The following is a 12,363-nucleotide window of genomic DNA, read 5'->3' as shown; positions in this document are numbered from 1 at the left end:
CGAAAAATATCAATTAGATCATAAGATATGAATATTTTGCGGAAAGTCTAATTTTGGCGCTAAAATTTAATAAAAACACACGCGTTTCACCCCCAATTTCCAATTGGGCCGTAAAATGCCCGACCATATGGTGTTAATATACAAATCCTTAACAAATACTTACCAATACAAATTCTCGGTCCCTCGCCAAATGGAAGATGAGAATACTGGTGCCTTTTGGATACATTTTCTGGTGAGAATCTGTCAGGATCAAACTGCAGAGGGTCAGGATAGATATCCGGATTCCTTTGGATACCCATGATAGGAATTACAACCATAGTCCCTTTTTCAATAACCGTACCAGTTTCGGATATTGTGTACTCTTTAGTACAATTTCTAAAGAGGAATGGTAAGGGAGGGTACATCCTCAGTGATTCTGAAATAAGAGAATCATACACAACGAAGACAGATTTAATATAAAAAACCAATGAATTGAAGGACATGAAGAATGTCATATATTCTAAGAGTGCCAAATTATTTCAAAATCGTCTATTTATTAATCAAATTAAGATATATAATATTTATTCGATACGGTCACTCAATTGATAAACTATTCTAAAGGCCGTTTAAAAACTTGATTAGTAGCAATTGATTATTGTTTGGGTAAAACCAGACGAGACAATTTTGATTTATAATAATAATAATATTAGTTACATAATTTTGTAATATTGAACAATATAAACATACATTACACACAAATCTCATTTCTCATTGATTTTGTGCTCATTTACATGAGCACAAAATCATGTAGTCAATGTTATAATGAATATAATTTTTTTTTTTTTAAAGAAAGACAAACATTCCCGGGTTACGAATAACCTGACAATATTTGAAAATCTCCTACTACCACCACAGTAAGCTGAAAATGTTACTTGTGTTGTGATGGAGGACTTAGCCAGCAGAGGAATTGAACACACTACGCCCGAGTGAGACCCAAGCGCGATGTCAACTCGGCCGCCGACCGGACTATATTAAATGACTAACTGATTGTATGATTTTCTAGATAATATCCATTTTGAGATTGAGAAATTGCAGAAACCTGCAGAAAACCCTTGTGTAATATTAAGTTTTTCTTACCGTTAACAATTTGCGTGAGGTATGACAACTAGTTGATTGCTTCGTAGGTTATCTTCCCATCACACTCTTCGAAGGCCTTGTAAATATGTTCCCTGGCTTTATCCTGGATGTGTTTGTTCTTCGCCAGTTCCAGGAAGGCGTATGTAGCAGTAATGGAGGATGTCTCAAACCCGGTTACAAAGAAGACAAACACCTGCGGGACGAACTCTTCGAAGGTCAAACATAATCCTAAGAACATAATTGTCTTTGCATAGCCATTTTGGTGAATCGTAACTATTAACATTGGTAACAGATAAACAATATTAAAAGAAGCACTGCTCAAGTAAATAACGAAGAAACTATTAATTATTTACTCTATTTCTATATACCTAATATTTTAAAATACATCTTTTTGAATTTCTTCTTTAGATATATATTTTTTCAATTTTTTAAATGAATATTTTTTCAGTTTGGGCGGCACAGCCAATGCTTATATTAATGATCGATTTTCACTTTTGTTATTAGACGTATCTGGTATCTGAAGTGCACAATTTAAAGTAATTTGTTTTTTTTTTTATGTTTATTTATTTTTTTTTTTTTAGTCAGATCAGTTACTTTTCACCATTTAAAGTACATAAATATATTTGTAAAGGATAACTATACAAATTGGAAGCGTACCTGATTTCTCATCTGAGCTTTTCATGTCAATTAGGAGCTGTAGGAAATCATTTCTGACAATGTTATTATTTTCCCTATGAACGATAGTTTCCTTAACAGTTCTCGTGAAAAACTGCACAGTATCGCCTATTGCTCTCTTCCTAAGACACGTTGGCACAAAGTTCGGAGCGATGAACACCAAAGTGTTCACTACCATCCTCAAGAAAGTAGGCTCGAAGATTGCCTTGCCCATGTGCCTAAACTCTGCATCTGGATGCTTGAAGCTGTTGAAGGGGGAGGTAGGGGTGAAAGTAGGCGGAGATGAGGCGAAAATGTTTAAAACGGAGCTATTTGACAAGAATTATTATTCATTTAGTAAATTGGTACTATTCGTTTTTATTAATTTGCAGAGCTTCTAAATTATTCAAACGTAAACCTATCCCAAATGTGATTTAAGATTTTCACGGCCAAAACAATTTTGGTTATTTGTTTTTGCGGTGTTATGCCGTGTTGCGCTAACTCCTTATTTAGCCAACGTTGTGAATTCTGAAAAAAAAAATTTATGAACCAGTGTTCAACCACCTTCGTTTGAACATTTTTTCAGTTTTAACAATGTAAAATGCTGGGCAATCATTGCATTGGACGGCTTAAATTATTTTCTTTATCCTTTGATTTGATCAAAAGTTTTCCTGGGTTATTATTGGTATAGAAAGCAAATGATTTGAAATGAACCACGCGCATAGGCGGCTCTAGGAGTCCAGAAGTGGAAAGCCAATCGAAAAAAAAAAACATAAAATGTTAATACATATTACGCAGTGCCGTTCATTATCCAGAATATTCCTTGGTTTGAGATAACCTCTTTGTTTGTAGTTTGAATAAATGAGGATTTGTCGATACATTTGACGTATGTCAGCTGTAAAAACGAATTTTTGTATACGAAAATTACACATCAATTCGATGTCCTTTTGTAATTTTGGACCCACCGAAAGTATATTGTTCAATGCCATACCCGATGATGACCCGAGGATTTGCATCCAGCCTCTTTTCTATTTGCATGAAGCGCGACAATGCGGTGTCATATGACTTTCCAAATTTCTCTGAGCTTTCCTTAAATGGTTAAGCTACGACATACCTCCCGTCTTTGTTACGGTAGGTATTTTCAATTTATAACTTTTCACACCGAATTTCATCAGGGGATCGAATTTTTTTCAAAGAGGGGACATTTTCGATCTCCCAAAAACATTTAAGTTTATCCTCAATTGAGTCATCCATTGAAGTAAAAAATGAATTTATCGAATCATTTGACGATCCGACATTTCCCATTAAAACCCATTCTAGTATAGCGCCCTTTGTGGTAGCAGGACGCGTCCTAACGCGTCCTACAACCGCTTTGTATGTTTTTTTGTATTTTCAAGGGAAATGAGGCAACATACCTTTGAAATTACTTTTAAAATCAATAAATCAACATTTGAACTTAAATAAAAATAAATTTAATAATTATTAGAACTTTATAATATGTGATTTGAGTGAAATGTTTCAAAAGTGAATATTCAGAAATTTGCTCAAAAATATTGAACATTCGAAACGAACGGCGATCGGTAAATGCACCCCAGATGTTTTCAACGTAATTTTCGAAAATTGGGGAAGTTAGGACCCTGGCAAGTTTTTTTACTAAGCCCAGGGTAATTTATTATCCCGACCGTCGATTTTTATTGCGAGCAGAATGCACCACTTCAACAATTACCAGGAACAGGATCATATGGAGATAAATGATGGACTTGCCGAACGTCACAGCAGTGCTGCCAGGGTCTCTTATCTATGTGAGGTGTCAGCGCTTTATTAGCAGCAGATACATACCTGGATGCTTTTGTTGGACGCAGTGGACTCTCTTGCTGCAGCAGCTGGTCCAGTTCCTTCACCACCTAGGATTCTTGCTGCAGAATCTCCATCTTCTATCTTCGTGTCATCTGTTCCTATACTTCATTTTACTTCTTAACATCACTCTATTTTTGTAATATTTATATTTTTTGTAATACCTGCATCAACTGTAAAGCGCCCCTGAAGTGATATCTCACAAAAGCGGTACTATACAAATTATATAATAAATAATAATAATAATAATAATGTTTTTTTTTTTTTTTTTTTTCTTATTATTTCTGGCTTTCACCCTTCAAGGGTGTTCTTGGCCATCATTTAAAATTATTGAGAAATGAAAGGTGAATTTAAATATTAATTTTATTTAAATGGGCAAATTTCAAAATTATAATGAAAATTGGAGTCGAGTTCAGACTTAGAAGAGATGAGATGTTGAATGGAGGGGAGGCAATTTTAGATAAGGCTTGATAGAAGAGAGGATATTTGTTTAGAGAGGGACAACCAAAAAATATGTGATCTAAAGTTCCCACTTCTAGACCACAGAATGTACAATCTGGGGAGTCAAGGACGTGAATTTTAAAAAGATGGGAAGGAACGGAACAATGTCCGATTCTCATTCGAATGAGTGAAGAAATTTCTTTTTTGGAAAAATGAGGGAATTGCTGAAACCACGGTTTTGATGGAATAGTCCTTTGTATTGAGGCATAGCAGGCTCCCTTGGATTGACTAGCAATGTGCCAATACTCCGACCAAACATTGCGGGATCTATCAATAATAATGTTGTTTCGATGGTAAACGGTTCATTTTCTTGGCTGACCAATTTACTTGGGCCTAATAACGATGCAAAAATATTACTTCCGAGTAAAATGTCAATTGCTGATGGCAAGTAGAAGGTCGGGTCTTCTAATTTGAGTCCTCTAATATGTTGCCAGTCATGTTCAACGATATGAGACGACGGCAAGTACGATGAAATGTTATTGATAATAAGGTAATCTGTCGTAATACCAGACTCCTTCGAAGCGACAGGACGAAAATTTGTTTTTACCAAACCGTTTGATCCAATTGTGCGAGTGCCACCAATACCGACGATAAATAATGAATGTTTACTTGAACGAGAAAAACCAAGGCGTTTTGCATACTCCTCCGAAATGAAATTAGCCTGACTCGCCGAGTCCAAAAGAATCCTTGCTTTTTGAAAAACGCCATTTTTTTTCCTAATATTTCCACATAGGCTGTGGACAACAGTACCAATTTACTATTTTTATTGTAGAACGTTTTTAACGCAAGTGGTTCCGAATTTTCTTGATTTTTTGAATTTTCTGATGTTCAGAATTTTCCAACATTTTCTTTCTAAAATGCAATAGGGTGTGATGTCTAGCTTTACACTCCTTACAAGAGAAACGAGATTGACAATTTTTTGCATTTTGTTTATTTTGTAAACAGTTGAGACAGAGCTTATGCTCCTTGGCGAATGAATTTTGTTATCTTTTGGTGATAGACGTAAGAATTTTTCACATTTATTCAGATAATGTGACGATTTTCAAACAATACATTTATTTTCAACATTTGATACGAAAGAAATAATATTTTTATTATTATTCGAACGATTTTTGATGTAATATGATTTCGAGGGGTTTTTATTGAAGATCTCCTTTTGCGACAGATTTTCCGGAAAAATGCCTAAAACGGTATCTTTAACTAGACATTGTAGTTCCATAAAATTTAATAATTGGTTAAATGTAGGTATTTTTTCCAATTTATTTTGGACCTCAAATTCTTTAGGTAATTTACATAAAACAATATGTAATAATAGGAAACAATTCAAGTATTGGAAAATGTAATGCCATTAAAGCGCTACGTTTTCCTTCAATATTGAAATAAATTTTTTCAAGTTCTCATGGGCTTTGACAGATTAAGATAATAAGATTAACTCGATATGAGTGTCTGCAATTAACCGAATGTTTTCGAAGCTTTTTGCTTCAACAAATTATAGGCATCGGAAGATGTTTAACACAAATAAATGCTTCTCCAGATAAACAACTAATTAAATACTGCATTTTTTGATTACTGGATTGAACGTATTATTTGAATGTATTAACGAATCAAAAGGACTTATTGTAATTTACCAATACTGTTGAAATTCCAGAAAAATTTACCAATTTAATTTTCGGTAGTGAAATATTCGAATTCTTATTACCATTTTTACTTTCCAACTCATTTTCTAAGTTTTCCGGAAATAATTCACTATGATATGATTATATTTCGTAATAAATATCTTGAAATACAGAATATTTTGTTTGCAAAGTGGATATTTCAGATTCTTCTTTCTTCGAAGCTTCCAAAAGCATATAACACTGTACAAAATTATCTCTAATTGTTGTTAAATCCGAAAAACGTCCTTTAAAAATCATCTTATCTGATAAATCCGAGTTTTTTAAGGCCTTAACCGCCGACGCGCAAAAACTTTCCAGATCTAAAGTTTATATTTAATTGCATTCGATGCCATATTTGCTGATTTAAGCAAAGTGTTTTAGCAACCAAAATTCAGAGAAACAGCAACACACTATTTTGACAGCTAGATAATTTGTAAACAAAGTTTTCCAATATGGCCGTCCACTAACAGTGTAGCAGTTCACTTTTGCCCCGATACTGTTTTAACCTCACTTAAACTCACTCGTCAAGGACTGGCCAACAGCCTTACCCACCGAATTTGGGTAAGGCTGTTTTAAGGAAAAGAATAGATAGTAGATATGATAGTATATAGATGGGAAATGATAGAAGGTATTATCCAAAACTGTTTCAATAGTAAACAGCATTGGTTGCAATTTCTTTCAATATTTAATTACATCAACAATGATGTATTTTCGTGAACTAATTATTAGTTAATTATTATTAACTAACTATCCAAGTTCAATATGGCTATCATTTATCACACAAAAAATTTTCCATTGACACTTTTTCACATCTCCCTCTAATATCATAATAATCCTAGGTCGTAGATATCTCACCGCAGTCATGTCCAAAAACACCTTAAAAAGAAATTTTGTATGATACTAAACATAAGTTAGACAAGAGTGTTTATCTCCTTTGTCTCCATAGCAAAGATAAAGAAATGAGATTGGTTTGGGATAAAATTAAAAGTGATCCACGCTAGGATATGCAATAGCTTCTCATTTGGATCCTAGATGGCACTGGGACAAATCAAAAAACGTACGAATCTGCACGAATAAAAACTAAATTAATAATCGGGTAGTTTATTAAATTCTTTTTTTATATTAAAACTCTTGCAGCATATTTTTGGGAGGTCATTGCCCAAACGACTTTATAAGAAGAGCCGCCACTGCCAACGCGGCATATTATCATATGTAATGTGTAGTAACTATACTGTTAAATACATGATGTATTAGCTTAGTAAGGTAATCTGTAATTGATTTTTCAGTTATGTAAATTGCACTTGTATAAGCCAATAATATTGTAAGCTGATGGTTTTCTTGAAATGACAAAATCACAAAACATCTCAACAAAGTATTTACAAAAGTATACAGAATTATAATTGCTTTATATAGGTGTAAATTTCAGCAGCATGTCTCCCTGGGTATGCAGCAGGGAGGCTTTGGGATCGAACTTCACAGGTCCACTGCTCTCAGGTACTAGGTCCACGTAGAAACTACGAAGAATTGTGAATAGGGCCAACTTCACTTGCATCATGCCAAAACGGCTCCCTAAAGGTAGAAACATCAAAGTTGATTAATAAACTTATAAATCAAATCAATTATGAATTAGATAAACAAGCCTCATCAAATCAAAAGGGACAGAAAAAAGGACTAACAACAAGTGTCTCACAGTCAAAATAACATTTGCAGAAGTCGTCAATAACAAATAGTCCCATAGAGGTCTACTCATTCATTTGGAGAGGATCCTTGGAAATGAGATGTCTGTGTTGCCCTTTGTAATGAATCACGTGTTATTCATTTAAGAGGAAATATTTAAATAAGTCAGTATACCCTCCACCATTAACAATCCAAGTATTTCTGTTCATCAATCTGCATCTACAACAATCTAAGTAATTCTGTACAACTGAACAATCCAAGTACTGTTATTTAGCGCCCTTTGTGGCAGCTGGACGCGTCATGCCGTCTCCAACCGCTTTGTGTTTTTTTAGTATTTTCAAGGGAAACGAGGCAACATCCCTTTGAAGTTATTTTAAAAATCAGTGAATCAACATTTTAAATTAACTTACCAATTAGTAATCAGAACTTAATAGTAATGTGACTAGAGTGCAGTGTTTCAAAAATGAATAATCGAAAATTGTGCTAAAAATATTCTAAATTCGCTGAGGTTGAACTTGGGACGAGAATCGGTAACTGTAGGTACGCCAGATGTTTTCAATGTTATTCTTGGAAACTCTGAAAGCCCTAACAAGTGCCCAAGGTGATTTATTATCCCGTCCGCCGCCTTTTATTGCGGAACAATGCACCACTAACATAATCACCAGAAACAAGTGTACAAGGAGATGGACTTTCCGAACGTCACAGCGGTGCTGTCAAGGTTTGTTATCTATGTGAGAATACTGTGACAGCGCTTAATTAGCAGCAGATACATACCTGGACGGATGACGAACCTGGTGCTGGCACTGTTGGTGGCGCAGTGCACTTTTTCGCTGCAGTAGCTGGTCCAGTTTCCTCACCACCTGGGATTCTTGCTGCAGAGTCTCCATCCTCTACCTTCGTCGAATGTCACAGCGGTGCTGCCAAGGTCTGGAATCCATGAGAGGACATTGTGTCAGCGCTCTATAAGCAGCAGAAACATACCTGGACGGATGACGAACCTCGTGCTGGCACTGTTGGTGAACGCGGTGGACTCTCTCGCCGCAGAAGCTGGTCCAGTTTCCTCACCACCTAGGATTCTTGCAGCAGATTCTCCATCTCCGTGTCACCTGTTTCTGTACTTCATTTTATTTAACTTAATTTCAATTTCAATTTGTAATATTTATATATTTTTTTTGTAATATTTGCATTAACTGTACAGCGCCCCTGAGGTGATATTTCACAAAAGCGGCGCTATAAAAATGATCCAATAAATAAATAATAAATAAATAAAATAAATAAATAAATTTCATTAATTTAAGGCGCAAAGTACATTAGTGAAACGATCAAATTTAAAGAACTTTCGCAATTTCTACCCATACGTGTTTGTTCTTTTCCAGTAATACATTATTTTACTTTGAGGGAATTTGTTCATACGGTCTCCTCCAAAAATCCTCCAGTTATTAAAATTAAGGTTTAGGTAGCTTAATTTTTCTATTTGTCAAAATTTTATTGATTTTACTCTTTGAAATAACCATTGAGTTGGACGGTACTGGGGCACAAACGTTTTATTTTATTTTATTCCGGATTTTTCTTCTAGTACGTAGTAGTATTTTTACTTCTAGAACGCTATGATCTTGCAGAGATACTACTTACAAAAATTGTAGAATACCCAAGATATGCCTGTGCTCATCCTCGAGTAATCGCACTTGATTAACACCAAATTCAAATCAATTTAACGAAAATCTGCTACTCTACCACCGAATCTTAGTCCATACTTATATCATTATCACTCTTAACAATCACATCCTAAGACACTTCCCATCAACCACAAATCACTCATACTGATATTATTTGATCCACTTAATATAACTTACCAATACAATTTCTTGGTCCCTCGCCGAACGGAAGATGAGAATACTGATGTCTTTTGGATACATTTTCTGGTGAGAATCTGTCTGGCTCAAACTGCAGAGGATCGGGATAGATATTCGGATTTCTTTGAATACCCAAGATGGAAATTACAACCATGGTGCCTTTTTCAATAATTGTGTCAGTTCCAGCTATTTTGTATTCTTTGGTGCAGTTTCTGAAGAGGAATGGTAAAGGAGGGTACATCCTCAGTGTTTCTGAAATAGATAATGATTTTTTAGTTCCATAACAAGACGAGATATATGTATGACCCGAGAAAATTGTTGTAAATAAACATATGTAGAGGAATGGTAAGGGAGGGTACATCCTCAGTGATTCTGAAATAGATAATGTTTTTTTAGTTCCATGTCAAGACAAGGTATATGCTTTGACCCTTTGAATTGTTTTAAATAAACATATGTAGACAGATATCAAAGTATAATATAATAAAGGCCTCTCTTTGTTCGGGCACGGTCCTCAGAATCGCGCTGGTGGAACGTTCGGGCGGCAAACCACCTCGTACGCTATGACGGCGCACGGCCCTTTGCTTCGGGTCGCGGCCGAACGTTCCCTCTCGTATAAGCACGATTCTCATAACCGTGCCCGAATTAAATGCTATACTAATTAAATGCTACTAATCCACCAGCTCTCTCGGTATACTTCTCTGCCCGTGTCTCCTAGCCAAGCTCCGACGTTTCATTTATTGTTTATATATTCATTTACATTACATTTTTACAAACAGAGGGTTATACAAGTTATCTTTTCATACATTGACATTTTCATTTTTACATAATTTACTCCAGTTTATTAAATTTAAAGACAGGCAAAGTTAAGGAAAATAAAGGATTTTAATATGGGGCGACCGCGTCCGATCACGGAGCAGTACGTCCGTTACAATTTTTAAGGGACTGATAGATTATATGATTCTCTAGATGCTATCCATTTTAATGTAAGCTAATTACGGAAACCTGGTGAAACAACTAAATGTAGATTTCTCTTACCGTTAACAATTTGCGTCAGATATGACAACTGGTTAATTGTTTCGTAGGTTATCTTCCCATCACACTCTTCGAAGGCCTTGTCAATATGTTTCCTGGTTTTATCCTGGATGTGTTTGTTCTTCGCCAGTTCCAGGAAGGCGTATGTAGCAGTAATGGCGGAGGTCTCGAACCCGGCTACGAAGAAGACAAACACCTGAGGGACAATCTCTTCGAAGGTCAAGTGGTTTCCTAAGAACATAATTGTCTTTACATAGCTATTTTAGTGAATCGTAACTATTAACATTGGTAACAGATAAACAACATTGAAAAAAAGCACTGCTCAAGTAAATAATGAAGAAACTATTGGTTATTTACTCTATTTCTGAATACCTAATATTTTTAAATACATCTCTTTGAATTTCTTCCTGAGATATATATCTTATCATTTTTTTAATGAATTTTTTTCAGTTTTTACAGCACAGCCACTGCTTATATTAATGTTTGAAATTCACTTTTTTATTAGACGTATCTGGAATCTGAAGTGAAAAATTTAAAGTAATTTGGTTTTTTTAATGTTTATTTTTATTTCTACGTCAGATCAGTAATTTTTCCAGATTTGAAGTACCTACATATATCTATATGTCAAGGATAACTATACATATTGGGGACGTACCTGATTTCTCATCTGAGTTTTTCATGTCAATTAGGAGCTGTAGGAAATCATTTCCGACAATGTTATTATTTTCCCTATGAGCGATAGTTTCCTTAACAGTCCTCGTAAAAAACTGCGCAATATCGCCCATTGCTCTCTTCCTGATAAACATTGGCACAAAGTTAGGATCTATGAACAACAAAGTGTTCACTACCATCGTCAGGAAAGTAGGATCAGAGATTTTCTTTCCCATGCGCCTAAACTCTGCATCTGGATGCTTGAAGCTGTTAGTTTGGATGCCGAAAGCACAAGACCCAATAACATCAGTTCCAAACTTGGCAAATATCTCTTTGATGTCACTTACATCACCTGCTTCAACTATTCCTTTGATAAAACCTATCATATCTTGGGAGCAAGTCAACATGGTCTCGAACATGAACTTAATTTTGCTAGATGTGAATGTTGGAGTGAGTTTTACACGCATTTTCTTCCATTTTTCTCCTTCCAGATTAAACAGGTGCTCTCCTAGAGGATTCGCTTTCTTATTTTGTTTGCCTCCATGAGACGAAAAGTGATCAAATTCTTTCAAGAGTAAAGTCTTGGCCATGTCTAGATCATTGATAAGAAGAATTTTCTTTATGGCCAGATGTATACCAACATAGGCGTGGTCTTTAGTTTGGGTATACAAGTCCATTAGACGAACTCCCATACATTGCTTTCCTAGAGCGACTGGACCTAAATGTCCGATCAAGAACCTTGTCGGAGGACTGTACACTCCGCGTCTCTTCCAATAATCGAATGTATTTTTATTCCAGAAATATAAACCGGTAAATAAGAAGTAAATAAACAGAACCAAGTACGCATATGATGAATCAATCATTTTAGTGATTTGTTTTCCCACAATGCCGTTTTTAAAAGAACACCTCTCAAATTCCTTAAAACGACCGTCTCAGACCTAGGAACGAACAACACAAAATATAACTTCAAACCTTCGCAAGGTTATAATTATAAGTAAGTTAGGTAGGAGATTGTTTAAAATGTGTCGTTTCATTGTGAGATAGCTAAACAATCTTTATCATAAATCATAAAAGGGATCATAAAATGTTATTATTTATGAATTGAGTAATGTGCATGCACATATCAGTCAAGTGGAGTTGCGATTAAACATTTAAACGGTGACGGTTATGAATAAAATTTAAACAGCAAATAAAGCAATGTATATAACATGATCTTTGACTTTGAAAGACTAACATAATACCCAACTTAGCACTTCGCAAGTGTGCAATGCATTAGTGTCGCATCATAAGAGTCCGAGCGTTTACTTTCCGATCATTTTTTTTGTAATGACATTCACTGTTTATAGTTCTAGAAATTGCGTTTATCAAAC

At 35.1% G+C, this 12,363-nt stretch overlaps 2 protein-coding genes across 2 annotated transcripts in view; both read right to left on the bottom strand.

The window, feature by feature from the left end:
• The window catches only part of LOC149419694 (putative cytochrome P450 6a13), a 31,194-nt gene extending 29,291 nt beyond the window's left edge, over positions 1 to 1,903 (bottom strand). Inside the window, exons 1-3 of the mRNA XM_089637524.1 lie at positions 1,774 to 1,903; positions 1,117 to 1,344; positions 164 to 415 (exon numbers count right to left, since the gene is read on the bottom strand). Coding sequence (XP_089493650.1) covers positions 164 to 404 — 241 coding nt within the window. The 5' untranslated portion in view covers positions 405 to 415; positions 1,117 to 1,344; positions 1,774 to 1,903. The remainder of the gene's footprint in view (positions 1 to 163; positions 416 to 1,116; positions 1,345 to 1,773) is intronic.
• A 5,282-nt stretch (positions 1,904 to 7,185) lies between these two features.
• Positions 7,186 to 11,784, bottom strand: LOC149419693 (cytochrome P450 6a2-like). The gene is made up of 4 exons (XM_089637523.1): positions 10,998 to 11,784; positions 10,346 to 10,573; positions 9,311 to 9,562; positions 7,186 to 7,349 (listed from the first exon to the last, which is right to left on the bottom strand). Exons 1-4 carry the CDS (start codon positions 11,668 to 11,670, stop codon positions 7,186 to 7,188), a joined length of 1,317 nt encoding a protein of 438 aa, XP_089493649.1. The 5' UTR covers positions 11,671 to 11,784.
• Positions 11,785 to 12,363: the final 579 nt, after the last annotated feature.

This window comes from Hesperophylax consimilis, chromosome 11 (genome assembly GCF_061612785.1).
Source record: "Hesperophylax consimilis isolate HC1 chromosome 11, BYU_Hcon_1.0, whole genome shotgun sequence".
Classification (NCBI taxonomy): Eukaryota; Metazoa; Arthropoda; class Insecta; order Trichoptera; family Limnephilidae; genus Hesperophylax; species Hesperophylax consimilis.
Note: the sequence above shows the minus strand (reverse complement) of the source record. Positions and strands in the feature narration are given on the sequence as shown.

Excerpts from the sequence above, each read along its gene's own strand:
- LOC149419693 (XM_089637523.1), bottom strand. The coding sequence starts at position 11,670 with ATGGACTTGTATACCCAAACTAAAGACCACGCCTATGTTGGTATACAT. Across the intron at positions 10,574-10,997 it reads AAACTCAGATGAGAAATCAG|GAAACCACTTGACCTTCGAA; the intron begins GTACGTCCCCAA and ends TTATGTTCTTAG. Across the intron at positions 9,563-10,345 it reads TCTGACGCAAATTGTTAACG|AAACACTGAGGATGTACCCT; the intron begins GTAAGAGAAATC and ends TATCTATTTCAG.